Source organism: Bipolaris maydis (assembly GCF_028858645.1).
Source record: "Bipolaris maydis strain C4 unplaced genomic scaffold PSV08scaffold_4, whole genome shotgun sequence".
Classification (NCBI taxonomy): domain Eukaryota; kingdom Fungi; phylum Ascomycota; class Dothideomycetes; order Pleosporales; family Pleosporaceae; genus Bipolaris; species Bipolaris maydis.
The window spans coordinates 849,025-876,932 of record NW_027093860.1 but is presented as its reverse complement, the minus strand read 5'-3'; the positions used below and the strand labels follow the sequence as shown (position 1 = coordinate 876,932).

At 51.2% G+C, this 27,908-nt stretch overlaps 10 protein-coding genes across 10 annotated transcripts; 4 read left to right on the top strand and 6 right to left on the bottom strand.

Moving 5' to 3' along the window:
- Window positions 1–19: 19 nt before the first annotated feature.
- Window positions 20–1,015, top strand: PSV08DRAFT_33747 (uncharacterized protein). Its single transcript, XM_014223900.2, has one exon. It carries the CDS (start codon window positions 250–252, stop codon window positions 757–759), a length of 510 nt encoding a protein of 169 aa, XP_014079375.1. The 5' UTR covers window positions 20–249; the 3' UTR covers window positions 760–1,015.
- Window positions 1,016–2,706: 1,691 nt separating this feature from the next.
- PSV08DRAFT_33745 (glycoside hydrolase) lies at window positions 2,707–3,866 on the top strand. The gene is made up of 3 exons (XM_014223899.2): window positions 2,707–3,294; window positions 3,355–3,536; window positions 3,594–3,866. Exons 1-3 carry the CDS (start codon window positions 2,833–2,835, stop codon window positions 3,772–3,774), a joined length of 825 nt encoding a protein of 274 aa, XP_014079374.1. The 5' UTR covers window positions 2,707–2,832; the 3' UTR covers window positions 3,775–3,866.
- Window positions 3,867–7,907: 4,041 nt separating this feature from the next.
- Window positions 7,908–9,693, bottom strand: PSV08DRAFT_387339 (uncharacterized protein; the record flags this gene model as incomplete). The annotated part of the gene is made up of 5 exons (XM_014223898.2): window positions 7,908–8,799; window positions 8,852–9,249; window positions 9,299–9,381; window positions 9,432–9,494; window positions 9,570–9,693. The coding sequence occupies 5 exons, from the start codon at window positions 9,691–9,693 to the stop codon at window positions 7,908–7,910; spliced, it is 1,560 nt and encodes a 519-aa protein (XP_014079373.2).
- A 1,474-nt stretch (window positions 9,694–11,167) lies between these two features.
- PSV08DRAFT_33722 (Mob1/phocein) lies at window positions 11,168–12,404 on the bottom strand. Its single transcript, XM_014223897.2, has 4 exons — window positions 12,161–12,404; window positions 11,916–12,079; window positions 11,771–11,864; window positions 11,168–11,721 (listed from the first exon to the last, which is right to left on the bottom strand). The coding sequence occupies exons 1-4, from the start codon at window positions 12,181–12,183 to the stop codon at window positions 11,343–11,345; spliced, it is 660 nt and encodes a 219-aa protein (XP_014079372.1). The 5' UTR covers window positions 12,184–12,404; the 3' UTR covers window positions 11,168–11,342.
- An 89-nt stretch (window positions 12,405–12,493) lies between these two features.
- Window positions 12,494–16,226, bottom strand: PSV08DRAFT_198715 (Six-hairpin glycosidase-like protein; the record flags this gene model as incomplete). Its single annotated transcript, XM_014223896.1, has 6 exons — window positions 12,494–13,211; window positions 13,260–15,589; window positions 15,638–15,737; window positions 15,788–15,905; window positions 15,956–15,978; window positions 16,099–16,226. 6 exons carry the CDS (start codon window positions 16,224–16,226, stop codon window positions 12,755–12,757), a joined length of 3,156 nt encoding a protein of 1,051 aa, XP_014079371.1. The 3' UTR covers window positions 12,494–12,754.
- Window positions 16,227–17,062: 836 nt separating this feature from the next.
- On the bottom strand, window positions 17,063–18,473 carry PSV08DRAFT_282110 (uncharacterized protein). Its single transcript, XM_014223895.2, has 2 exons — window positions 18,367–18,473; window positions 17,063–18,311 (listed from the first exon to the last, which is right to left on the bottom strand). Exons 1-2 carry the CDS (start codon window positions 18,463–18,465, stop codon window positions 17,118–17,120), a joined length of 1,293 nt encoding a protein of 430 aa, XP_014079370.1. The 5' UTR covers window positions 18,466–18,473; the 3' UTR covers window positions 17,063–17,117.
- A 130-nt stretch (window positions 18,474–18,603) lies between these two features.
- PSV08DRAFT_282096 (uncharacterized protein) lies at window positions 18,604–20,179 on the top strand. The gene is made up of 2 exons (XM_014223894.2): window positions 18,604–18,722; window positions 18,780–20,179. Exons 1-2 carry the CDS (start codon window positions 18,651–18,653, stop codon window positions 19,938–19,940), a joined length of 1,233 nt encoding a protein of 410 aa, XP_014079369.1. The 5' UTR covers window positions 18,604–18,650; the 3' UTR covers window positions 19,941–20,179.
- A 753-nt stretch (window positions 20,180–20,932) lies between these two features.
- Window positions 20,933–22,414, top strand: PSV08DRAFT_400396 (uncharacterized protein). Its single transcript, XM_014223893.2, has 2 exons — window positions 20,933–21,506; window positions 21,572–22,414. Exons 1-2 carry the CDS (start codon window positions 20,983–20,985, stop codon window positions 22,323–22,325), a joined length of 1,278 nt encoding a protein of 425 aa, XP_014079368.1. The 5' UTR covers window positions 20,933–20,982; the 3' UTR covers window positions 22,326–22,414.
- A 239-nt stretch (window positions 22,415–22,653) lies between these two features.
- Window positions 22,654–24,353, bottom strand: PSV08DRAFT_349467 (uncharacterized protein; the record flags this gene model as incomplete). Its single annotated transcript, XM_014223892.1, has 3 exons — window positions 22,654–23,633; window positions 23,692–24,169; window positions 24,216–24,353. 3 exons carry the CDS (start codon window positions 24,351–24,353, stop codon window positions 22,654–22,656), a joined length of 1,596 nt encoding a protein of 531 aa, XP_014079367.1.
- Window positions 24,354–24,960: 607 nt separating this feature from the next.
- PSV08DRAFT_219444 (uncharacterized protein) lies at window positions 24,961–27,883 on the bottom strand (the record flags this gene model as incomplete). The annotated part of the gene is made up of 4 exons (XM_014223891.2): window positions 26,303–27,883; window positions 25,573–25,703; window positions 25,130–25,197; window positions 24,961–24,983 (listed from the first exon to the last, which is right to left on the bottom strand). The coding sequence occupies exons 1-4, from the start codon at window positions 27,851–27,853 to the stop codon at window positions 24,961–24,963; spliced, it is 1,773 nt and encodes a 590-aa protein (XP_014079366.1). The 5' UTR covers window positions 27,854–27,883.
- Between the last annotated feature and the right edge of the window lie 25 nt (window positions 27,884–27,908).

Sequence of the window (27,908 nt, the reverse complement as noted above, 5' to 3'; positions counted from 1 at the left end):
GCGTTATAAAACCGTGAAGCTCACTGCAGGATTTTATAGCAAAAGGTCGACTGTCCCATTTCTTGCGTTAATGCAAGAATCGCAATATCAAAATATTGCATTACAATTACTCATATTTCACGAGCATACCCCGTTGAATAACTGGGAACATCTGGTCTGAGGCTGGAAAAGCAAAAAGCTCAACCATAGCCAAAGCCACGCCAGCAGGCCACTACCCAAGAAATCAGCAATAGACGCGGATAAACCAAGATGACCTCCTTCTTCCCACATCCGGTATATGCCGAGGATCAACCGTATGCGCGCAGTATCTTGTACCTTCACGTTATGCGGGCTTCGGCTATGTCCTTTTCCTTTCTCTCGCTTGCGCGCTTCCCAGCCTCTGTCATTGCAGCGCGCTACAAAAAGGCGCCAATCAATTACAACGTCATACTCGCGCGTACACTGAAGACAGCGGGTCGTGGACTTGTATTGGGAACAGCAGCGGGTGTGGCCATGACGTGGGGCCGTATGAGAGGACTCGAGGAGATTGAATGGAAAGATAGAGCGTGGCGGATCTTGGAAAACAAGGGCGAAGTACAGACGGACTGGGTCACGCTGAGTTCCGCAAGTGGAGGTGCAGTTGCTGCTTTGATTGCTGCACGGAGAGGAAGAATAAAGATGCCCGCTGGTGGAGCGATGCTTGGTGGAGCAGGCGTTGGTATGGCAGCTGGAGTGCCATACATGTTTGCATCGTATGCGGCAGGAAGAAAGCCTGCTTGAGTATGAAGAAGAAGAAGAAGAAGAAGAAGAAGAAGAAGAAGAAGAAGAAGAAGAGAGGGAGTAGGGATAGAGATAACTTCCAAAGGGAGAAACTGGGGTCAAAGGAAATCCCAAGTGGTCTTTGTAATCTTGTAATATGCAAGGCGATCTGATGGATCCGTATCATCGAGCGAAAATCAGTCGCAGGCGAACCCGTAGGTTTCTGCATTTATATGAGCCCATATCTCTAAATTATAATCAGCATATGTCGATGTGCATTTTCATCCATGAACCTGTTTCTGAACTCTTGTGTTTGTACAGTTCAATCAAGTGTGCCAGATTCTTCCTCTGCAGCATAGTCAGTAGTCAATCGTATTCGTGTCCCGAGGCTCAAGACGAGCCCTACTTCCAATAATAGATTCAAAGTCAATACGTTGGTGAGACGACCAAGAATATTGAACCAAGCAACGACAAAACAAGTGGTGTGCATAGTCAGTAGAGAAGAGCATGGGCCGGTGCTTGGATGATGCCAATGTGTGGCTAACAGGTCCAGGTTTTCGGCGACGATTCTACTGGATTGATATAGTTTGGATATTATGGGCACCATCCCTGGCCTGTAGGTGAGCATTGTCCATTTCTTGTATTCCTGGGCGCATACAAGTCTGATTCGATGACAGCAGTTTCAGAAACATAGTTTCAAGGCGAGTACGACAAGTGCAAGGGAGGCCATTGGGCAGTCGAAGCAAGTACCGGGTAGAGTGTGGTGTATGCACGCATGCGGGGAAAGCTCGACATGAAGTCTTGCCTGTAGTGTTTGTCTGTTACTAGCTAGCCGTAGGGATGGTGTGCTATTACACATGCGTGTTCTTGCATTTGTTTGGTTTGGCTGGACTGGAGTGGAACAATTGTCGTGATGGGCCTTGGTCCTGGGCATATACTAGAGGGTGCTATAGCATGTATACCCCTCGTTGTGAAGTTGAGATTACCCATCCGACCACGCCAACCCACCACAAGCTCTGATGCCTATTGCTGAGGGTAAAAGCCCCCCTTGGCGATTTTGCTGCTTGGGCTGGTTTTGGTCTCGAGGCGATATTGGCTGTTCGGCCAATCGGACATATTTTTCAGTGGTCGGGAGTGAAGCGGCACAGATGGACATGGCAGAGGGCTAGACGCGTGGATGTTCCGTGCACAGGGTCCATGAGTGCCTTGGACAAAGGGCACGCGCCACTTTGTCGTGGGGCTTACGGGCATCTGGCAATCTTCATGGTTCGTGTTTGCAGGCGGCGGTGTGAACGCTTGCCGGTGGACGGAGCAACACGTTTAGAGTAGCGGGGCGAGTGTAACCGACAATGGGGCCCCCGAGCGAGGGCGGAACGTGAGACGTCTGACCAGAGAATTAGGCGTTGATTCGGCAGTGGCAGCCGTGTGGTGTGGTCTGGGATGTGGCAATGGCAGCGTAGCATACTCGAGGTACTGTCCGGCGTCGTCATTGGGGAGGTTACGGCAATTTAGAGTAGCCGTGCCAGCAGCGTGAATTGAATGCATGTCAATCAAGCCCGCGATTGTCGAATTGCGGGGGGGCGATATATCATCGGCGGTCGTAAGTGTGGGGAAGAATAAATGCCAATGCTAGAACAATCCCAATACCACGAGGCAGCCGACCAGGGGGCAGGATGATTAAGAAGGTGGCGATGCAACAGATGGCAGCCCGTCGCGTGTGCATGTGCATGGCATGGCATTGGAGACAACGTGGTGCACGCAGTGGCAACGACTTGCTGGGCCTCTCAAATGCCATTACCCCGGGTCCCGTTTCAGTATCCAAGCTCCGCCGATCCCTGCCAGGTGCACAGCAACATGGTTCGTCTTCTCGGCCTGGGATATCAAAAGCAGCTTAATTTCTCCTTGCGGCCAGACTAAAACGGGACCCCTCTTTGTCGCTGCTTCCAAGATCCTTCAAATACATACACATGCCCGGCCACCAACGTGGCGCATTCTCGAGCCCAAGAACCATGCCACTGACCTGTTGACTTGGACATAGTCATCATCATCTACCTACCTCTTCCATCTATCCACACTCATACTACACCTACAATCATGGCGCGACATGTCCGAAACACTCTCTTCTCCCTCCACCTCTTTGCCCTTCTTTCTCATGCCGCCAATCTCAACTACTCGGGCGAAGCCGTGACTACGCGGTACTGGGACTGCTGTAAACCATCGTGCGGGTGGAATGGCAAGGCCGATTTCAGCAGCCCGGTAGAGTCGTGTACAGCAGACAACCAGCCCACCAACCCTGCCGCTGGCACTGGCTGTAACGGCGGTGATGCCTTCCAGTGTGCCGACCAGCAGCCGTGGGCTATCAACGACACAATGTCCTATGGCTTTGCCGGCGTCTACATCATGCCTTCGCTCACGCACGGCGGCATCGAGGACGCTTGGTGTTGCGCATGCTACCAGCTGAATTTCACCAGTGACCCACTGATTGGAAAGAGCATGATTGTCCAGGCCTCAAACACGGCGTACGACATTACCACAACGAACCGCTTCACCCTTGCAGTAAGTCACCTTTTTGGAAACCCTGCTCGATAGTGCAGTGCAGAGCTGAGTCTTTACCAGGTACCTGGTGGCAACACAACATCAGTCGACGGATGCGCCAAGCAGTATGGCGTCGACCAGTCCGTCTTTGGCCAGAACATGGAGGGCGTCAGTTCGCGCAACGACTGTGCAAACCTACCCGAGGCCCTGAGAGCGGGATGCCAGTGGCGCTTTGATTGGCTCCAGGACGCGTCGTTCCCCAGGTATTTGATTTCACTGCCGGCTACACTACGCATCCAGCACTAACATTCATTGCACAGCGCCAATTTCAAGCGTGTCGTGTGCCCAGCCGAGATTACGGCCAAGAGCAACTGTGTGCGCAACGACGACAAAAGGCTTGCTTCGGGCGAGTCGACTTCCGCCGCCCACAGTCTCAGCCCTAGCCTGGCTCATACTATGGCTTTGGTTGCCGCCACGATGCTAACCCTAATATCGGTATAGCATCGGTCATGTCCCCTGCGCGTCACGTTCCTGCGGCCCGCTCACGATCCGTCACTCTGTTCATTTCGCTTGTCCTCTTTGCACTCTCGAAGCCGAGACTGATGGCATCGTCAGATGACAAAGAAAGGGCAAGCCCATTTCATGCATGGATACCCTACCCGATAAAATACCCGCATTAACACGCTCACCCTCCGCGTCCAGACCGGACTCGCTCAGGACTCGGAGTCGCCGGTGATGTGCTGGTGCATAAGTGGCTTTTCCCCGGTTTTTTTTCCCTCAGTCTAGTATCATCTGGCCACCAATGGAAAGGGTGTGTGTGTAAAAAAGATGACTTGTACTCTATAACGATTGATCTGCATATTGGTGTTTGGCAAGCTTTTTTTTTCATTTTAGTGGGTGCCGGTTTATGGGACCACATTCAGCCTTTGGAGCTTTCAGTACTCTCGTGAGAATGATGATCACTTTGTTCTTGACCACTCAAACCACTCCATGTTCAGTCATGCCTCTGGAGGGTAAGCATGAATAAATGCCTTGTATGCAGATCCTGGAGTGATATCGGACGAGAACGAGTGGGGCAGTATCTGTGGTAAACGGTGAAGTGGCTTGCTGGGACGCCAGCTGGTTGGTCGAGTGGACACAGCGATCCAGGCATTCCAATACACCCTGAGCAGCTGGTCGTCAGCCAATACTCCATGCCGGATCAACAGGATGCAAATCACTTTATTGCGATTTACCCTTGTTTACCGTCGCTGAACTCTAATGGCTACTGAAGCCGCGGCCATTTCTCCAAAGGACAAATTTCCCCGGATTTTATGTAAGGACAAAAAGTAAGCAAAATGGATTAGTAGACACGGCAAAAGCAGTCAGGCGAGCGCCAAGGGACATAGCGCGGTGATTGTTGCAGCCCTAGAGGACAAAATTGACTTCATTTAGGCAGATTGACAAGTAAGCGCAGAGGATTAAGACTTTGCGGGCTGCGCCCTTGCCGTTAGCCTCGCAAAAGGACTGCCTTTTTGCTCGCCCGACACGAATGCGCGCGGGCTTGAATGAATGGGTGGGCTGTTAAATTATCCATATGAGCCGTGTAGCAGGGGGGGTGCAGCCTCGAATATATTAATCTTGGCCCAACATGGCAACGGAAAAACAATGTGGAGAAGAACGAGGGGCACACGCGCACATGGCTGGTGATGTGCGAGTATTTTTCTCTTTTTTGCCACTGGACGTGTGGGAGCGCGTTATCCCGTGCAATTGTGCAGGTGCGCAGTCTACTTGGGTGTGTGTATGTGTGCGCATGTGTGCGTATGTGTGTGTGTGTGTGTGTGTGTGTGTGTGTGTGTGTGTGTGTGTGTGTGTGTGTGTGTGTGTGTGTGTGTGTGTGTGTGTGTGTGTGTGTGTGTGTGTGGCGGGTGTTGCGACAGTAGGATGTCGACTGGAACAAGGGCGCAAAGGGAAGGGGGAAATTGGATCTCCGCTATGCACACCAATTGCCTACTTGGTCGCTTCTCCCGACCCACGCGACGACACCTCTTGTGCTCAGCTCATCATCACACTACGTTTGGACACTTGTGTGACTTTGACTAGGCGCCGCGTATACGTAGTATACACCTGCGCTAGATTGATCTTCGTATTTGCTAACCGACTGCCTTGTCGGGACACTTTTGTTACATTTGTGATACTTACTCGTTGCAACCGGATGGCCATTGCCGACGTATTAGTAGGTACGTACCTGGGAGAATACTCCGACCCACACCGAAAACACCAACGGCGACGACGACGATGCAAGGACCTGACATCGACGTATGTCCAGACAAGGTTGGCAAATCGTTCCGCCTGCACCCGCCGGCCCAACAATCGAGGTTGACTGACGTCTGACAGCCGTCAACGAAACAAGAAAGAGCGAATAGGCGCCGCAACTTTGTAACATAAATCCACCGAAACCGAACCACCAAAGAACGACACCATCGGCAATGTTGGGAAATCCTGAAACTGTGCCAAAGCCCGAATGCCTAGCTCGCGACACGGTACTTGGTGCGGGTATCCTGTGTGGATCCCCACGTCCTAATATGGAACACGAGCTCTGGTCGGCCCTTTGACACCCGAGTACACTAAGTAGGCCTTGCATCGTACTTACCAAGTACGCCTGTCATTGCGACACGCTTGGCTACTCAATTCTCTTTGCTCCCAAACCGCCATGTCCACTAGTGGGAAAGCAGCATACGACTTGTTCTCTTCTTGGACGCAACAAGTAGAAACAGGTCTGGGCTGAGCACGTCAGCAGGCAACATGCTAGTAATCGCAGTCTACACTGCGCTCTTGGTATTTCTTAGGCCGACCCTAGCATCAAAACAGTAACAACTCTACATCCAAGACAGGCAGTGCAAGTCTCACACTTGTATTAGTGCAACGGTCGGGCCCAGAAAAAAAAGATAAAGGCAAAAAAAGTAAGACCGAAACGATACGAACATCTGAAGCACCAGCAGCCTGATCGTCCAATATCCCATTTCCACAAATGTGCAGTGTCGATGATTCCTCAATGTCTCCACTTCCGCATAGGTACCCACTACCCGATTCCATAAGCTCCAAGTTCCAGAACCTCCAAGCCTCCAACTTATCTTTCATCTCCGAATCTAATCGCACAATCTAATCTCCGACTCCAACTTTGTCGTGACCACAACCACCAACCAACACACATACGTGTCGCGGAAGAAGAATATGTAAGTACAGAGGCGAGTAAGAAAGCATGTCGTCTCGTCCCATCCGCCCATTCTATACGCCGACCTGTTAAGACAAGGAAATTTACGTTTCCCCCCGTTTACAAAATATAAAATTACCATAATGGGACCCCTAGTAATGCGTAGGATCTACTTTGTAATCTTAACCCTTTTCTTCTTAACAGCAAGCACGTATACCCCCCCCTCCTTTCTACGTCATCCCTTCATTTTAAACAAGAAAAGTCGCGCACTCGTATACACTCGGACGGAAATTCACAACGTACAAAAGACAATTTCATCAAGTTTCCACAAAAGTTTACGAGCAGGAAACGAAAATTCAAGATAACACCAAGTTTTTTTTAACAAGTGAAAAGCTCTAATTCTCCACTAAGCAAGCAAGCAAAAAAAAACAAAAAAGTTGTATCCAACCCCCAAAGAAATCTCAACTACAACCAAGTAGTTTTATCGTACAAAAAGTTCACACTGCCATCCATCATAGTGACATCATAACCGTTCCGCACCAACCCTCCCGCAAACCCATCCCGTATCCCCCCTCTTCCTCTTCCCCCATCGGAATTTATCCACGTACCCACCACCCTTACATTTCCCTCCTCATCCTCCTCTTCCCGCGGATCACCCACAGATCTCAGCCCCCCTCATCCCTGGTAAACTCACCGGCTCGGTATCCTTCCTTCCCCTTCCCCTCGCGCAACACAAAAGAAGCGGAACAACACGAGGGCAGGGCGACCCGGTGTGACGGGATTGTGGGACAGGCGTGTTTCAGGGGGTGGTGCAGTTGATTACGTGGAAAGTAATGTGGGAATTGTCCTGCTGTTGGGGCTGGGTTGGCGGGTTTCGGGGGATCGAAAGGGGGGGGGGGTAATGTTGGCCGAGATGTATGTAGGTTTGTCGGTCAAGACGAAGAGAAAGAAAGAAGATATGGGGGGGTATAGGAGGGGAAGAAGATGTCAGATGTTGAATTGTTTTGATAATTTTTTTTTAAAACGTCTTGTGTCTTCTACTTGGAATGTAGATGGGTAAGTTGTAGTAGTGAATGTGTATGTATGTACTGAGCCTTTTTTTTTTAAAAAAAATAAACGATGAACAAAGAAGCGAAATAAACAGAAAAAGAGATAGGGCGTATGCACTGCATGATGCTTTTTCTTCTTTCTTTCTCTGTCCGGTGTTCAACACTCGAATGTGGTGATGTTGTATACAAACGTCTTCCACCCCCCACCTTCCTCTGCCCCAGCTCGATGACAAGAGCGATCGTAACCCAAAAAAAAGCCCAAACCCTTTTGTGCAATAAGTAGTCACATGGTATCATTGAAAAAAACTCCGCATACTTTCGCCTCAAGTAGCCAAAAGTGAACAAAAGGAAAAAAGAAAGAAAGAAAGAGCGGGGGGGTGGATATCATAATCTCATAACCTACGTTGCTGGTCTGCTCCCGCCCAACTTCTCGTCCTGGGGTGATGTGGATAGATGTCCTCGTCCTCATCCTCATCCTCATACTCACCCGCATCCCCTATCCCGCGCAATCTGACCGGCGAAAGCGGCGTAATGGGGCTGTGCAGGAGAGTAGCAGCAGAGTAGCGCCTGCCAGGTACTACAGTCGTAGGACTGACGGGCGGCGACTCGAGTTCCAAGCTCTTGCAACCCATGCTGCCTCTGCCGTACCTGCTGTCGACGAGGGTAGGTGCGGATTCGAGGCTGCTGCCGACGCTGCGGACCGACTCGAGGATGTTGGCGTCGCCCTTTTCACAGTGCGAAGACGCGGCGTAGCGGTCTTGGCTGTTGCGGCGGGAAGGACGAGAAAAGTAGGTGCGTTTGGGGGGGTTGGTGGTGACGATTTTGCTGGGGAGACGGGGTTTCTTGCATTCGGTGACGTGGGCGCTTGCGCCGGCTTTGTTGGTGGTGGCGTCGCCAGAGGTCGAGGTGCGGGTGGCGAGGCTGCTGGAGAAGTCGTCTTGGATGCAAGGGAGGATCTTGTTGAACATGCGCACTTTGACGCTCTTCTTCGAATTGCGGCGGGTGTAGCGACTGTCGCCAGCAGAGGAGCTGGACAGATCCCATTGCTGCCAGTTGTTGTCGGCGCGGGCCTCGCGGTCCATGGGCGTGGCTTTGGTGCGGAAGTTGAAGATCCAGCGTGTGACGAGACCACGTAGGATGGGGATGTTGGCGACGATGATGGCAACGTTGTTTTCAATGTGGTTGATACAGTAGTCGATTGGGTAGGTCCAGTCCGGCTTGTAGAGCGTGTACAGGCGGTCGCGGTATGAGAGGTAGATCTTCGCGGCTCCAATAGCAGTGACCCTATACACAGGATTAGTTGGTTCGTTTTGGCTATGACATGGACTCGACTTACGCTAGACTGCAGGTAAAGACTGCCAGCACAACAAGACGGGAGCGTAGACGGGCACTCATCATCCTTCGGACAATGATAAACGGAATAGGGAGGATCAGAACGTCAGTGAGGAGGTTGGCGCAAGTAACCCAGATCAACATCTCGCCCATCTTGTGGCGGCCCATGCAGTGCAGACCGCCAAAGGTTCGCGGCTTCCATGTGTTGCCGGTAAGGGGTGGGCAGATGAAGATGTAGAGGCACCAGGGAATCAAAGCGCTTCCGACCGTGAAGATAAGAATGGCGTAGAGTGCTCGCCTCAGCCATTGAATGACAGAACCAGCGCGAAGAAGGAGAAGGATGATTGATGCTTTGACCAGTGGCAAGATGGGAATGTTCAGTAGGTTAAAGGCCATGACGACCTAGAACGCTGTCAGTGTACAGTCACATCGCCATCAGCGCCATACGTACAGCATAGTACTCGTCATAGTTTGGTTCAATCTTATCTGGAGGAACTTGCCAGATATGGACACCAATATGCCACATCTTGACATCTGTATTTGGTCAGCAAGCCGTAAATGGCATTGACTAGAGCTGTACGTACTTCTGTATGAAGGCCCTATGAGGGCTATTGACAATAGCAGAGGAAGTATGATAAGCCAGTCATCTATGCAACACCCAGTCAGTCCTTTGTGCCGCATGTAAAACAACAACAACAACAAACGGCAAAGGAGCAGCTTACCCCAACTCAGGCGCAGATTCAGTTTCCGGCGCGTGTATATTCTCAGAATAACAAAAATGGAGGCCAGAAGCGGAGTGCCAATGATGACGCCCAAGCAGGTGAGCTGAAGAGGGTAAGTAGGCATGGTTATTGACGAAGCCTGCCGGCAGAAAACCTGGAGAAATCGCAAAACGGCATCTCGCCAGTTGCTTTCGAGGGGTGAGCATTCGCATATAAACGGCTGCAGCAAGGCACAAGGCAAGGTCAAGTGCAGGCGAGAGCGGCAATCCTTGCTCAACCCTTGGCCCTTTGGGCGGCGCCTCGACAGGCACAGCATCCCCGCAATTCCGTTGCTCGCTGCATATTAACACACGCACGGAACGAATCAAGTATGCCCGAGGCCTCGCCAGGTGCACTGCCGTCTAGTCTCGCGGGCGTCGCACTCACGTGGGTCGCACTCTATGAGGACGGTGGGCTCTGGGCGTGGCAACCATGCCGCATGCGTTTGGTGCGACAGGACATGATCTGGCCTTCGCCGCACATCTCCCTTCATTCCGTCTCTAACACACGACGACCATGGCAGCCGAACGGCCGACTGTTTGAACAGGGCGGCGCCTGGGGCAGCTGGCCGTGTGGGTTGCACCAGCCAAGAACAAGAAGAACAAAAAAGGCAGCGTGTCCAGCTGGCTTTTCCCAGGGCCCAGCCGGAAGCGGTCGAGGCGAGCAAGACAGGACCAGCAGCGCTAGGACGGAGGGCGTTGGTGTATCAGCCTTTTCCTGGATCCTGGACCGCCCAAAAGGGTGTTGAGTAACCGATCCTTGCTGCAGAGCGAATCTGGGGTGGCGGCCTGTTAATGTCGACAGCACCAATCATGCGTTGCACGTAAAGTAAATACGGCGCTACTGATAATATAGAGGAACGTAGGTGTACGCTTAGCATGACCTCCACCAAGCTGCCGGCGGGTCCTGAGGACAAAACGGTCGCGATGCTGCCGGCGTCTGGGGGCAGGGAAGAGCAGGCGACCTGAGCAGGTACATGTGTCGATGAAAGAAGGATGGCAGCCGTCTGCAACGCCGACGACTACCCGTCGGTTGCAGGAGCTCAGGCCATGGTTCAGCACGCGTCAGGCTCCGTCCCGGCAGTGTTTCGTCCAGGCGACAGTGGGCACGACTGACTCCACGAGCGCGCCGTTTCGCATCGTCACACTGGGCTCCACTCGCACGTCGACATCTGCCCATCTTGGTGTACACGGCTACTCTAGCACGCTTGTGCCTTCATCTACTGTCATTGCCACTACCGCCCGCCAGGCGAACCACAGCACAGCAAACTGCCGGTGACCTGTGCGCTCTTATATTAAATCGCCCGCGACGCCGGAAACACTGCCCTGCTGAGGTCATCTGCTGGCGGGGTTGCTCTTCTGCCTCGCACCATGCTAGCCCTTAGCACGCCCTGCTATCCACTCTCTTGTTTTGCCGCCCCCAGATCTCGCTTCCTTCCTACGATGCATTGTGTTTCCATGGCCGAAAAAAGGCACATGACTCTCTCTGCTGCCCATCTCGGTCCCAATTCTTCCTCACTACTCATACATTGTTAAAGTGCAAACTGCCCGGCCTATCTCCCGGACCCTATCGAATCATGGATGCGCCCAACGCCAGCCATCATGTGCGCGACCCATGACATTACCCGACTGATTGCGCATCCCACTCGCCTGCTTCTCTTTTCCCCCTCCTCTTCCATTTCTGCTTTCCCATGTGCTCCCGCCACCTGCTTCCTTCTAGAACACTGCCCCAGCCCTAGTCGCTTTTCAGCATGCTGTCCACCAAATCCCCGAGCGGTCCCCAGAAGTCTTTGCTTCCATTGGCCAGCCCATGCTCGTCGATGAACAGCACATAGTGCTTGAAGCTGGTGTTGAGGTGTGGCTCCAGCCCTAGCTCGATGATGACAGGATAGTGGTGACAGTAGATGTGTGCGTACACTCGGTACAGCCGCTTGAACATGTTCCGAATAAGAGACGGGAACGCCTTGGGAAATGGCACTCCAATCCGTGACGGGAACATGGCTTCGTTGTCTACGTTGGACTGCACCCATGCCATGAGGTGCTCAATGTATTCCGGTGCCGGCATCTTGGTCGGCTTCTTGTAGTTTTCCGAATCTTGCCAGAGGTACTCGAATCTGATTTCTGTCAACAAGCTGCCCGACCCATGCCCACTCGCTGCCTTACTCGTCCGTAGCCTTCATCTCTGGACAGCTCTGAGGCGAGCAGAATTCCGTGATGGAGCCATAGAGTAGGTTGATTTGGTTGTAAAAGTCGACGACTGCGCTCGCGAATCAGCTGGCTTCGGCCTCATCTTCAGCACAATGCGCACCATTGACTGCCAGCCACTCGTCCTTGTCTTCTCCCTCGGGCAACCTGACCGCTTTCCTTAGACTTCCGCTACCCAGCGTAGCCTCTGCATACTGCTTGAGCTGCCAGCTGCTCGTGCCTCGGTTTCCCTTTTGTGGCTTGAAGGGTGCGCGCGTTCGTGGGTTACTAGACCATGGACAAAGTCAGTCTTTCTCCGCCCAAGGATCCCTGTTGCGCATGCGCTTGGGTAGCAAGAGGGCCACCAACACGGTAGTTATAAAGTTGGACATCTTGTCAAGTCGCGCTACTTTGAATCTCTCTCCTGCTGCACGTCTGTTTTCTCTTGTCCGATCTGGGCGTCTGAGGAATGCGCAACCGTTTTGAGCGAATGAGCGAATGAGTAACAGGAAATCCCTTTGCGACAGAGGCTACGAGGTAAGAGGGCGAGCAAGCGCTTGTTGGTGACGTTGGGCTGGCTTGGTCGGGCTCAGGAGTGACGATGGTGTTTAGGCCCCGCAACAAACAATCGATAATCGCCGGCCGCAACCACCACCGCCACCTCCACTACACTGGCACGTGATACGCCTAGCTCCCTTGGTCAAACAGGCACATGCATCTCATTGACACACGATACACTTCGTGTGTTATTAGGTACGCCACGCATTATCTATATGGTTACTTTTGTCAGGCGGCAAATCATCAAAGGAATCAACGCCACCAGTGTGTGGAGAAAACAAATACTCTGCGTCTACTGTGCCTCTATCATGAGTCTAGGATCTAACCCTCACAGGGTGACTGCCCAGTCTACCAAATACTGCATCCTCTAACAACCACGTCGTATCCACCATGCTTTTTCATGGCTTATTTGCTAAAGTACGGATCTTGCTCAAAGTAATCGCCATCGTCGCGTTTACGCCCATTGCGGTTTCCGTTTCTGCCTCGTGTGTCGTGAGCATCATCCACCGTCTCCAGCTCGTCCGGCTCGTAGTCTTGCATGCCCTTCTTGATACGCTGGAGCTGTCCGCTGACGTAATGGTTCAGGCGATCCTCCATGGCTGACTTTTGCTCAAGCGCCGCTTGGTCTAACACGCCGACCGAGTTCTTACGCCTCATCGGGCCTGATTCATCATCATACTCTTCTTCACCATTGGTCGACGTCTCTCCCCAGTCACTTCGGAAGCCGATGCTACGGCTTGTTGATGATCGACGAAGAGCATGGCGTTTGGCCGGTTTGCCTGCAGGCGTAAAGACATCGTCAAAGTAGTGGCTTGCAGCACCAGTTGGCGTGCGTGGTGTCTGTGGGAGACGACAAGTCATGCTGTCTCTCGTTAGCCCTGTAACACAGCAAATTCACAAACAAACTTACCCAGTGTCATGAATCATCTTCGCAATCAGGCCGGTCCAGCCGCACTGATGTGTCGCTCCCAACCCGCGTCCAGTGTCGCCATCGAAAAACTCATGGTACCACATGTAGTCTTTCCAGTTGGGGTCAAAGTCGAGCATCTCGTTTCCGTTATTGATGGCCCTCCTGCCGTCATCTCCGCGGGCAAATAAATGCTGGAGACGATGCTGAATCTCTTCTGCTACGTGACCAAGATGCATATAGTCACCAGAACCTGTAGGGCACTCAACCTTCAAGTTGTTGCCGTAGTAGAGATGGAACCTTTGACAAGACTCGATAAGCAGAAAGTTTACCGCCAGCCAGATCGGGCCTCGCCAGTTGCTGTTGCCGCCGAAAAGGCCGCTGTCTGAATCACCCGGCAGGTAGGCCACCTCGTACTTTTCGCCGTTGACATCCATGGAGTAAGGATGGTCTTTGTGGTACTTTGAGAGTGATCGAATACCATGATCAGCCAAGAATTCATCTTCGTCCAACATCCTCTTCATTATTCGCTTGAGACGGTCCTCGTTGACAAGCGACAGGAGCATGCGATTGCCCTGACCGCGTTTGGACAGCGTGTGAATATTACGCTTCGATTGCTCTGGGCGATTGGCAATGAACCATTCTACACGCTTCTTGAAACTGGGCAATCTGTTGATGATCTCCGGTTCAAGTGTCATGGTCGAATAGAGGGGAATAAGACCAACAAGAGAACGGACTGGCATCTGATGACTCCATGGGCCACCCCACGAGATGGCGTCGTAGTAGAAGCCGTCCTCTTCGTTCCATAGTGGCTTCGACTCGCCCTCGCTGCGGAACTGCATAGCGTCGCTAATCATAAGGAAGTGCTCGAAGAACTTGGAAGCCATGTCTTCGTAGATGCGGCGTCTCTTGGCAAGTTCGAGACAGATGTTCAGCATGTTCAGGCAGTAGAAGCCCATCCAGCCAGTGCTGTCAGCCTGCTCCAGAACACCACCGGTCGGCAAAGGATCGGAACGATTAAAGACGCCAATGTTGTCAAGACCTAAGAAGCCACCCTCAAAGATGTTCTTTCCGTCCGCGTCTTTTCGGTTGACCCACCAGGTGAAGTTGAGCAACAGCTTCTGGAACACGCGCTCGAGGCAGTCAAAGTCCTCGCGTCCATACATCTTACGTTCAATCTTGAACACCCTGAATAATGACCAGGCGTGAACTGGAGGGTTCACATCACCAAAGTTCCACTCGTAAGCCGGAAGTTGGCCATTGGGATGCATGTACCACTCGCGCGTAAAGAGATCGAGCTGCTTCTTAGCAAAATCGGGATCAATCATCGCCAGTGTAATGCAGTGGAAGGCGCTGTCCCAGGCAGCAAAAAATGGATATTCCCAGGAATCAGGCATGGAAAGGATATCGTCCAGGTACATGTGTTTCCACTCTTTGTTTCTTATTGCCTTTCGTTCAGGTGGCGGAGGAGGCATGGCCGGATCACCATTGGCCCACTGGTCCCAGATGAAGTGGTAGTATTGCTTGCACCACATCATACCGGAAAATGCTTGGCGCTGGACATTGCGCAAGTCATCCGCAATGGGAAGAGGGCTTATCCTGTAGTAGAATTCGTCCGCCTCTGCACGGCGTTGCTCAATGATGTCGTCAAAGAGCTCTTCGTCGAGATAGCCGTCGTCTTTTCGCGAGAGCCTGAAGCGGACTACTGCACACTCGCCAGGCTGGACGCCCTCGCCTTCATCGAAAGCGTACCACGCAGCACATTTGGTGCCCGTATTGGCGGGGTTCACAGCGTCCTTTTCATCATCTACAATGTAGCGATGGAAAGCGTCCTTGACATATGGCGTCTTGTTCTCGACCTTCCATATGCCCTTGTAGTTGGTGTCATTGTCGGTAAAGAGCAGCTCAGGCTGGATGTCCTCGCCGCTTGGACCGGTACCGGGAGACGGTGAAAGCTGGAAGTATCGGTCTCCGAGCTTGTGGTGTTTTGACTGAGCAGTCGTTGGGCCAATCTTAGTAATAGAAGGCTTTAACTTCGGATCTTCGTGACCCCACGCCCAAGTGTTCCTGAACCAGCAGTGAGGCACTATGTGCAGTGGAGCGGGCTCCGGACCGCGGTTGTATGCTGTAACTCGAAAGCACAGCTCTTCCGGGTCGTCGGCCTCTTTGGCAGTCTCAATGAATATGTCCCAATATCGGTCATCATCGAAGATGCCAGTGTCTATTAGATTGTACTCGGGCTCGAGCCGTGTTCGCTTTGCGTTGGTCTCGATGAGGTCTTCGTAGGGGAATTTCCGCTGTGGTAGCTTGTAGAGAAACTTCATGTACGAATGCTACAAGTTCCGTTAGTGAATTGATCCCAAACAGGGTCAGAGACGTACAGTTGGGGTGTTGTCCAAGTGGAAATGGCACTCTTTGAGCGACTCGCCGTGGTTGCCCTGTGGATTCGACAGTCCGAAAAGTCGTTCCTTTAGGAAATCGCTATACAAAAATCAGATGACTCTCTCATTTCTGTGCTCAGATTGACTTACTCTTTCTCATTCCAGAAAGCAAATGCAATGTTCTGAAAGCCGTGCGAGTCGGAGACGCCAGCGATACCGTCCTCGCCCCAGCGGAAAGCACGCGACCGTGCCATATCGTGCGTGAAATCTACAGAAATTAGCAAAGACTGACAGAATGAATACAAAGAATCCACTTACGACTCCAAGCATCTCCATCATGACTGTAGAGGAAAGTCGGTCAGCAAAAAGCAGTATCAAAGGGCACCATGGTCACTTACGAATAGTCTTCGCGGACTGGATGTGTGTCAGTATGGCTCAAACACCACTACATGGTACAAAACTGACCTGTTGCCCACTGTCGCTCGGCAACATAGGGACCCCATCGCTTCCAGTAGGCGGTGCGCTCGCGGTCCTGCTTGAGGCGCTGTTCCTCTTCGCAGAGGTATTCTTGATTCTCAATGAGAACCATTGTGACTGTAGGAGCCGGTGCGAGTGGGCTTCCGAGTCACTGTAAGGAAGAAAGAGTGGTGGGGTGGAGGGCGCAAGGAGCGGCGTGGAGATAATAATTGCCTGCAGGCAGTATGGGGCAAACAAATGGGGTAGTCCGACAGCCAAGATATTATGTAGAGAGGGACTCGGGAGAGGGGAGGGTCCTACGCAGACAAGCGGTCTGGAAAAGAAAAAGCGATTCTGAGGGCAATGGATGAATAAGAACGACGACAGACGAGGCAAGCGTTGGCCAGGCGGATGTTGTTGAGCTAGCCCTTGCGAACCTTGGACGTGCAAGCATTCGCGATACAAAGTACATCATAGGTATCCGTGCATTGCGGCGGGACTTATCGCGAACGGCTGGCTTATGCCCACTCGAGTTTAACGTCTTCGCCCACCCGGTTTCACGCCCATGTCGATAGAGCGGCAGAAAACTGGCCCAGCGACGTTGCAAAAGACGTGTCGGGCTTGTATTGCACGTCATTGTCTGGACTTGGGCTCGACTGGACATGTTGCGTCCCCAAAATCTCTGCGCCAAAGTGTTGAGCGAGCTTACTGCCACGATAGCAGGCGTTAGTGCCGGGCTGTTCCCCACCATGCCCATCGGCGATGATCAGCACTGGTCCAGCCCTCGGAGAGAGGCTCAATGGGCTGGGGGAGGTGGGGAATGACTAGTCGTGACAGCCCCAGTCTCCGCGCTGTCTAGTTCTTCACGCTGCACTGGGCATCACAGACTTGGGGCATGCGGCGACCGAGTAACTGCAGCTGACAACTTACCCTGCCATGCCATTTGCTTCGCGTGTTGCACCGCACATCGCCATACGCCAATTCACGTGACGTTCCATGTTGCTGGTATACTAGTGTACTTATCCTAACTACATAGTAGACAGCCTACCTTGTCGTTGTCCCCATTGCCTCGCCCAGAACTCTCCAAAATATCTCTGTCGTGGGCGCGAGCGAATTCAGCAATCTGTAGGTAGGGACTGGTCATATCTTCTATGCGGTCTTGCTGTAGTGAGTATGGATCCCGCCGACGCATGTATCCCAGTCGCCAGGCTGTCTCTGTGCCCAAGGTTACCACATCGCTGGCGTCGACCATACCCCAACTCGCTAGTCGGTCTTGATCCCAGAACAGCATACCGACTCTCCAAACGAGGTCTCGCCGCATCATATCATAAGGACTGATTGTACTATACATCATCCAACCGTGATTACGAAGTTGCATGGCCGGATGCTGTGCGTAGCCCACACGGCCCGCCAAAGATTCCCGCCTGCCGATGCGACGGTGTTCCTCTGCCGCTGCATGAGAGTAGCGAGGAAAGCTTTTGTCTTGACCAAAGACAAACCCTTTGTCCATATCCACGGCAGCAGCTCTGCTGTAGGTTCGCAAGTACGATGACTTTTGCAAAAGACATTCGCAACATGTGTATCGCTTACCAATGATGTCGTCGTAGAGGCCGCCTGGAGACTTCTGGCACGAGTCTAGAAACCCTTCAACCGAGCTGCCTTGGGCGATCTGCCACGGCGCTAGAGTCTGCATGAATGCAGTTGCGAAGTCGCCCACCGACGTGCCGCCATTGGGTACCAATTTAGACCTGAGCTGGTAGTAGATTTTGACGATCAGAAGAGCGCATACCAGTCGTGTATGCTCAGCCACAGACAGCAGGACAGGCGTGACAGCCACCTGTGGGTCTATGTAGATCTGCATTGCAGCGTTCATACCTTGTGCAACTATGTCTGCGGCCACGTCTACTTCGACGTAGATGTCTACTAGACCGCGCATATAGTCCAGGACATCATCTCCACTGTGGAGAAATCGCGAATAGACAAGTGGCCATTCGTTCGAGTTAACCTTCTCCAATAGTTCGAGCGGTCTCTCACCATCAAAATCGTCGTTGATGTTGTGCAATGCCGTCGCAACATGTAGCAAGCCGGCAACAGGCTGAGGGATTTCTGAGAGTGAACCTTGGATTACAACCTCAGGATGCTGGATACAAAGGCTTCTGACGTACGAACTGACGCTTAGAAGTCTCCCAAACGAAATCAAGTCGCACCTACAAAGTACCTATTGCATACAGTCAGTTTCAAGTGCTTCTTGTGAGGCATTTGGTGAATCTTACAAGTAATTGCAATTCTGCAGGCAGTTTAGTAAACTGAAAGACAGGCCTGGAACCTCGTCTTAGGTTACGAGCGGCTTTTTGTTTTGCACTTCGTGCCATTGCGTTGTGATGCGAGTGGGATGTAGAAGAAACTGGGAGAATATGGTTGCCTACACATGTCGACACTAGCGCCAATTACGGCAGATCCTCGGGCCGCGCAACGATGCTCAGGTACGTGGAAGTTCAACTAAGCCCAGTACAACACATGTCCTTCACCATATCAACCCCGCACCCCCGTTTACAAGATGCTGGTCTCTCTCACAGTCGGAAAGGTCGATGCCGGTGTAGCCGTGCTGCTCACCGAAGACAAGCGCCTCGTAAGTGCCTTCAATGCCTTGCAGCACACGAATTCACCCTAGCTGACGTCAATCTAGATTGAATTCCCTTCGATATTGCTCCCGCCAGACATCTCTTCTGGGTCCATGGTGGATATTGACGTCGGACGTAACTACAAGGCTGAAGCCGACGCACAGAAAGCCTTCCATGAGCTCCAGTCTGAGATATTCCGTACCTTCGGTCAGCGCACGCCCTCGGCGCCTGTTCTCAAGTGTCGCAATGCCACGCAAACCTCCGTAGTCCTCGAATGGGACCCTATCGATATCGCAACCGCCGAGCTACGCAGCCTCACGCTCTACCGCAATGGTAACAAGGCTGGCACAATACCCAAGCCTACCGATCAGCATAGCACCAAGTTGAGTGGCCTGGCAGTCGATACAGAATACCAGTTTCACCTCGTCCTGAAAACTAGTGCCGGAACGTTCAGCAGCGAAAAGCTGATGGTACAAACACACAAGATGACAGACCTGTCAGGTATTACCATTACCCCTGGTCACATGCCTGCAGCTCTGCGCGAGTCTCTACAACGATCTGTGGAGCGAATCGGCGCTAAGATTGCGGACACTGTTCGCATTGACACGACGCATTTCATTTGTACCGAGGGACGAGGCCCAGCTTGGGAGAAGGCAGTCGAGAACAACATTCCCGTTGTAGTGCCAGATTGGGTTATAGGATGTGAGAGGGAAGGAAGGATAGTTGGCGTAAGAGGCTACTACTTGAATGCCGATCCACGGCTACGGAGTGTCGGTGCCGGGTCTTCACAGCAGCAGTCTCAGCAATCATCACAACAACAACCGCAGCAGCAGCAGCAGCAGCAGCAACAACAACAACAACCAAGGAGTCCTATAATAAGCCCTAGGACCGAAGTCACGCCACCTACTCCTGAGCAATCCAGGCAAGGCCGGGACACAGAAGGTGCCGCACCACCTCCACCACCCAAAGATGACGTAAGCGAGAGAAGTGAGCGAAGCTCATTGGAGTCCAATTCGCAAACAGAAGAGCACAAGAACAGAACAGATGATCTGAAACCTCAGTCTGGAAGGGAAAAGCAACAAAGCGGGAGCGAAGGAGATGATTCAGAGCCAGAGCCAAGTGACGAAAAATCGATAGAGGCGAGTCTACCCCAGAGAGAAAAACCAGGGCAGGCGTCTGTCGAAGAAGACGATAACGGAGAAAGCTTTCAAGATGTGCAGCTTTAGAAGAATGGCACTGAGAGAGGATGTGGATTGTGAACAGTTGCTATTCAACCATATCTTGAGTTGCAGGTTATCCCAAAACTCGCCTACTGGTTGGACACACCATAACTACCGTCGATGCTTACTTCTCCTACTCTCGAAATTCCTGATTAGCTACTGCATACACTAGAGGATTGTAATGCATACCATTCTGTTCAAGTCTGTGTTTCTGAACATTGCTGTTCATTCTCACAACCTTGTCTCCATTGTCCTGTCCCTCACACTTTTGTTCATGGTTATAACTGCTACAATGGGACGCGCTGGTGCCTATGCAATTTACCTGGGAAGTATACCTCCCAACGTTAAATGGCGTTCGCAAAAGCATAGGATACTCAGAGAAAGTATTTCGGCCAGTCGGAATTTCGTGCAGAAGAGTCAGCACCTTAAGTATTTGTTGAGTACGAAAACAGCTGTCACTTTCTTGTTGGCCTATGTCTGTTATATGATGATCCCGAGAGCATCCGAGCCGCGCTCACCCGGCTGGTAAATATACGACCAAGCTTACACTATGTAAGTCCCCTCATTGGAACAGATGTGTATTCTTGAGTCCCGTGCTGTCCTTTAGCATTACCAAGTGTATTGCCACGCAATTCCCTAGTCTATTCCGGCGTTCTGTGTATTCGATCTTGATAAAGGGTATCCACCATCCGGTTCTTTTGAGGAATAGTCTCGACGATTTGATTGAGTTTAGGTGAAGTCCTAATCGTACACCTCTATTTACACTTCCAAACTGGATGCCAGTGTAGGAACCTAAAATTGCGGATTGCTATCCCCACATCGGCGTATTCGGCCCTTCATCATTGGTCTTGCGACAGCACGGACGGCACTTTACCCCTGGACAACCCGTGCGATGTTCACAGCGTATTAGTTTTTCCAATGCACCCTGTCGAAACTCAATTTAGTGGGAAGTGGGGTGTTTAGAGATATATACCAAGGCGTCCGTCATCACATCAATCGTCCGGCACAACCACGACTTTTCTTTCGAGACGACGAAAAGGCAACGAAAATGGCGGTGTCTTTACAGCTTCCACCTATCTTTCTATACCTTCAATTTCCCATCCTTGTCTTGAATAACGCCGTTGCGCTTGCGCTGGGACCCGAGCGCCAGTTTCTGCGTGTATCAATCAGCCTACCCATACTTGTTGTGTTTGCCGCACAATCACTGTACCGAGAATGGGATGTCGGCTGGGGTTACAAGTACGGGACGGAAACTTTCACGATGTGTCTGATTTATTACTACATTGGCTGGATCCTTCTAAAGTGCCCAGACAAAGAAGGATGGTACAAGATCCAGTATGGCAAAGGAAATGAACAAGAGAAAGACAGAGATAAGATGGTAACGAACGGCAAGATGAACGGCAATGGTGTACCATCGAACAAGAGATACCAATATGTACCAGGAGGTGCAGGTACAACTTTCTGGAGCCGAATGTGGTGGGCCACGCGTCTTTCCTTTACAAACAGATATGTTGGTTGGAGTCAGCAAGTCAAGGGTGTTGTCATGGAAGTTCCATCCGATTATCCTCGTCTGTAAGTCACCACCCTTCAACCACCCCAAATCCTTCACACAACCCACAACTAACATGCGCCAAAAGTCGTTTTATTGTCGAAAATTTTATTCACGGTTTAGTATACTGGGCACTCGCTGATATCCTCACGGCACACTCCACCTCCTCCCCATACGGCACATATGCCGATTTGCAGCGTTCATCCGCAAAACCGTATCAGCCCTTCGCCCCAGATGCCCCCTTTTGGGCAGTCCGGTTCTGGTACACGTGGGTGCACATCCTAATGACGCGGTGCACCCTCGCAGTCTGCTTTGCACTCACTGGTATCATCGCCGTCGCGCTCGGCTTCGCGAACCCGCGTGATTGTCCTTCCGGCTTTGGCCACGTCCGCGATCTCTGGAGCGTACGGCAAGCTTGGTCTTCGGTGTGGCACCAGCAGTTGCGCTTCATGTGTACCGCTCCGGCTATTTGGCTCACTCGCGATGTGTTTGGGTTTCCAAAGGGAAGTTTCGGGTCAAGATTTGTGCAGCTTTTCGTGACGTTCGCCAATTCGGCGATTATTCATTCTGGGGCGGCGATGCTGGTGAACAAGGCATGGAGCGATGATGGTGGGTTTGTGTTCTTTATAAGCCAGGCGGTTATCATCTTGGTCGAGGATCATTTGATCACTTTAGGGAAGAAGATGGGTTTTAGAGATAATTGGATGTGGCGGATGGTGGGCTTGGTGTGGGTTGTGATCATGGTTGGATGGACGGCTGAGTATTGGGTCCGCAGACACATCAGCTATGGTATATGGGTACATGAAAGATCGCCGGATCTTTTGGGTATCGGACCTAAATAAGGTTGGATGAGGAGTCTTCTCTGGTTTGAAAGTACATAAATTGCAGAGCGACTTTTGCGGTTATAGTAATATAATGTTCATTTTACATCAAGCATCTGATGCTCAACACATCCTGAGGTCTATTTTCTGTATATGAAAAGCCCAATGTTCCAGGTTTGAAGCATATGTAAATTTACCGGTTGGACCGTTGGCAAGTAGTAGACTCTTCCCCAAAAATCCCCATAAGCCTTCCAATACCCAAATATCAACTCCAATTCACTCCAGCATCACATCTCACCCAAACACTCTCTTAATCAACCCTACAACCACACCCCCCACTCTCAAATCTTCAAGCTACCAAGAACCCCAACTTCTTGTTAACAACCTCCAGCCTCTCCCTAATCCTCCCCAGCCTATCCCCATCCTTCTCTTCCTCTCCTCCCTTAGCACTCTTCTTACTCTCCTTCTCAAGCCTCCCCCTCCACATCCCCACATAATTAACAATACTCTGCCTTGCCCAAACCCGCCACCACTCTTCCTTCGCCCACCTCAGCAGCACTTCCTCTCTTGCACCTGCGTAGATCGCATCTGTCCAGCACATACTCTTTTCCTTGGGACGCGGCATGGAGAGCATATACGGTGTGCCGGTGGAAAGGTCGAAATACGTCCAACGTGATAGACAGGCGAGTTTGGCTTCGATGGACATGCTGATGGGAGAAGGGCGAGGGGAGAAGGAGATTGGTGGTTGACGGGGGAGAGGGGGTAGGTGGATCATTGTGGGCTGGGCGGGTTGTGAAGTGTTGGTGTATGTGATGACGGGGGTTACAAAGTCCAATAAAGGCTGTAGTATTTTGTGGGAGGCCATGGGCTGGAGACCAGGTGGTGTAGGTGGTACATGCGTAAATGTAAGGTTAACTGATGCAATTGATATTTCCCATCTTTCTGTATCCATGGGGATGGCGTTCATGATTAGATTTACCAATCTTTGTTCTTCGAGCTTTTTGATATGAGCGGCGCGTTTGGCGTAGTACTGTTCTGCGGTGCTGGGGAACATGGTGAAGACTTTGTCGCGGACGGCAGATCTGGTGTGCTTGTACCATGCTTGGAGGTCTTGTGCGCTGTTTTTCTTACTGCCATCTTCGGGCTTTACAGTGTCTGGAGAACCTGTGGTAAAGCAGTAGCCAGGATAGTGCTCAGGTACCCACTCTTTTATGAAATGGGTCCAAGGCGCAGATCGTTCTTCTAGTCGGTCTTGATAGTTTTCCTCGGCGAGCCGTGCAGCAAAGTGCGCTGGATTGAAGAGCCATGAACTAATGAGATACTTGTATACTGGTAGCATGATCAGCATAATTTGCACTACGCAACCCATGTTCATGAATAGGCTTACTCTCTTCCTTGGTGATGAACCCAGCGTTCACGATCCTGAAATCCAAGCCAGTAATTCTCAGGATGTCCTTTGGATCCTTGCTGATCCATACCATACTCCCATTATGATCCATCTCTTCCAAATCTTCGACGCGAATATGAATGCCTTCAGGGTCAATAGTGAGCCCTAAAGGCTTCACCATGCTCCCAATGATCTTACTGTTACTCGCGTAGCCGAGCTTAAATGAGTACCATTCGAACAACTCTGGCTTTAAGCAGACTTTAACATCAATCTGGATGAAATGGTCTTTTCCATCACACGGTGCATCGACGGCGAAATACATGCAATCATTGGTGAGATAGCCTCGACGGCCATGTGTGGTTTTGAAGGCGTCTTTGATAAGCTGGACGGTTTCTTCCCATGGAAAGTCATTTAACGTATGGGGTTGTGGGTAATGCAACGGGCTACAAACTAGGAAGTCGACGTCGCCGTAGTCGTTCTTGGGTACTCAGTAGGAGAAACAATACTCTATTTCTTCATCTTACCTTTTCGGGCATTTCAGTTGGGACCACCACATGTGCGAACACTGTCTGAAGTGCTGCAGTAGCTTGGGCTTTGATTTTGCAGTATACATTTGGATTGATGCGTGGACAGTAGAGGTTCTTGAAGGCATGACCACCCATTATGTAATGATGTAGTGGTATGAATGAATGGGAGAGTAATTTTTGGCTTGGACTTCTTCAAAAGATATGGATTGATGGAATTTAAGCAGAGACGAGTGTCTTTGGGTATATATAGTAGCAGTAAGTCTCTTTGGTAGGAACCTGACAAGTGAAGGTAAGAGCAGGCTCCTTATCTCGAAGCATTATTTCTCATGATATGGCTACTAAAATTCGCATTCACTTGTATAATTCAGACCTTATTTCACACTCCTAACAAATATAGACTGATAATTGTTTAACATTTAGTTCCATACTTAGCTTCATTGGGAAGGAATAGTGCCCTATATGACCGACTGCAATTGCGGTTAGGTACGAACTTTGACGCCCATTTCCAAAACAATGCCAGATTCTCACACAGTTCATGGGTTGTTGCGACCAAACGTCTTACTCAATAGCCTCTCACCATTCTTTCTTTACTCATTTCCCTTCACTTTCTAAATACGCCATGAGAAGTATGCATTGAGAGATTTAAAATAGCGAAAGGCTTTCTATCGCAACCTAAGTTGAAGGCAGCCAGGACATCATTGTGGTCTCCCCTTTGCGACTGCCGCCGAATACCTAGATTTGTCTACCGCTGAGGCCATGTGTATTCTGTGTTACGATTTTACACATGGAATTATTGCGAAACTTCCGCAATCACTGATAAATGGCTTAGATGAACCATTAAAACGATGGCTTATTAGACTTGCTAGTGTCAAGTAAAGAGTGGTTGCCTGCTTTGACAGAGCAGGACACACCTTCTGTACGCTCAAAAGGCGCCTCAGCATCAGCCTTGCAACTTGCATTGTATTCCCATGAACTCAGCCTTGCGGCATTTCAGTCTGCAAAATTCGATTGGACCAGGCTGTATGGTTTCGCTTTCACCAAACCGCTATCTGCGGCGCAGCAAACACTCTAAGCGCCCACCCCCATGCTCCCCCAGATACATAAAACCATAATCACAACAATCTCTAGTCTCAACTCTAACACTACAAAAACCAAATGACAATGGCACTTGCACGCCTCCAAGCCATCCTCGCATGTATGAGCTGCGGCACCGCAGACCTTACCCCCTCTACTTACACCTCAAATTCCGAAAAAGCATCCCTCCTCCATTCACCCACTGCCCGACCAGAAACTCAAATCGCAAACAATGTAGTCGCAACACTGCTCACCACCTCGGTTACCGGGCAAGCCTTACGCATGCACCTCGACTCGCTCGTCGGCGTCTACGGCTGGCGCCAGAACCTTGCCCAATACATCCTCGATAACCTCGCGCAGGCCCTGCAAGCCTCGCACGAGAAACTTGGCGCTACAATTCATGCTGCGTACCTCCGGGCATGGGAGGCTGCACAGAGCATTGAGGGGTTCGTTGTTGAGCATCCCGTCATGTGTACCGTGATTACGTTGGGCGTGCTTGCTATTATTGCGCCGTGGATTCTTGAGGCGCTAGGATTTGCGGAGCTGGGGCCTGCGGAAGGTATGTACTATCATTCCTGTGCTTATATTGATGGGGTGAGATTTGAGCTGACTTTGTCTGATTGTGTAGGGAGCTTTGCGGCGTTGTGGCAGGCTAGGTATGCTGGATATGTGCCCAAGGGTTCGCTGTTCTCTTTTTTTCAGCGACTGGGGATGAAGTGGCATTGGAAGCTAGTTGTGTGAAGAGCTGGGTACGTACGAATGCTGAAGGTACGGTTTGTGGCGTATCCTTGGGCCATCAGAGGTAGTGCGGGATGTAGTCGGTTGCAGAAGTTGATGCCTAATGGTGAACGACGATGGGTAATTTGTATAGAGCTGCTCTATCGGTGTATTTGTCCAGTCAACGATATATAAGACGATCAACGGAGGATGTAAACATGCGAATTGGCTTCTAGTTGCTATTTACGTAGAAGCCCCACGACTTATCGAAGTCCATCCGTCTCCAAACTCACATTATCTGCTCTGGAGCCATAAACGCCACCATCTAGAATCCATTGCTCATTATCATCATTATCATCTTGTACTCGCCGCCATGTTTGTCTCTTTTCACTACCCTTCTCTTTCCCTTTACTCTCCTCTATCTTAATAGTTGGCCGGATCAGGCTACCCAACAGTGGGTTCCTGCTGAACGCGCCACCGCCACTCGACAGGGCGTTTCCATCTGCTGGGCCTTGATTGGGTTCAGAAAGTTCATCTTCGCTCTCTGGCGTAGCAGGCCGCTCTGCAGCAGCCATGCGTCGAACGAGCTTTTTGCCGGAAAGATCAATGCTGGCGACAACTTTGCGCTTCTCATAATCGGGCCGCGCATTCCATTCTTGATCTCGTAGGGCTTTTTGCTGGCGCTTGAGCTGCATGGCGCGTTCCTGTGGGCTGGCCCACATGCTCAGTCCGGCGCTTGTGGTTTCGAAATCTGCAGCCTCATCATGGACTTGAGTTCGCTTTGCATTTTGTGCCTGGAAGGCCAGCAGCTTGTCTCTGTGTTGTTTTGCTTTGGCCAGCTTCTCATTCTCTGATTCTACATCTGAGGCGGGATTGGAAGATGCGGGTGTAGGACCACGCGGAGTGGAAAAAGGGCGAGGCGCTAATGATACTTCGGCGCGCTTCTGGCCGGCATTATTTACAGCCATCTTCTCTTTTCCGCGTTCTTCGCGAAGAATGCGCACCATGGACTGAATATCCTGGGGACTCAAGAGTGCAGAGTTGCAGAAAGTACATGGGCCAATGCCTTCCTTCACACAGATGATCTTGCCGCAATTCAAGCAATTGGGCGCAGCTTCTAGGAGCGGATGTCTAGTAGCCATACAGTTGCATTTCCGCTTGCTGTTGTCTTGGGTAGCTAAAGTAGGATTCGTTTGAATTTCTAGCGCTCTGATGGCTGACTCTAGGTCGTTCAGTGCTGTTGATGCACCATGCATAGGTGTGCCGCCAGTAACATTGACCTTGGCCTTGGGTTTGGGTTTAGGCTTAGTTTCGCCTACCACGGTCCCTGGAAGCTTCGCGGCTGGGGGGGCAGGGGAGACACCACGAGACTTTGGTGTCGCTGCTCCTGATGACGCAGTCGATTTTGGCAGCTGCAAAGCATCTGGCTGCTCCGAAAGTCCGAACTTGGCTGCTTTCGCTTTTGAACTACCTGCCATGTAGTCCTCCTCATCTTTCTTCATGTACGCACCGGAAACATTTCCATAATTATCAGGTTGTCGCGGTGGTGGGAGTTTATTCAGCCCAGTTTGCTTCTTCTTCTTAGGCTTTGACTTGGATACTTCTGAAATATCATTCAACGGCTGGTTCTGGCGTGCACCGGCGGTACTCTTGGGTTTCCTCCGGTTGTTGAAAGAAGTAATGAACTCAAGTGCTTGTGGACTATCTCCGAGTAAATTCTGGAGATGGTCTGCTGCTTCCTTCTGAGAGAGCGAGTCCGTATATGATATGACCTGCTTCAGCGACTCATCATCAAGAGGAAGAAGCTTCGAGAGCTGAGGTAGTGCCCAAGACGATAGATCCATGATTGCAGTTGTCGGGGCTTGGAGATGTTTGAAGTCAGAAGGCGTCCGCCGTGAT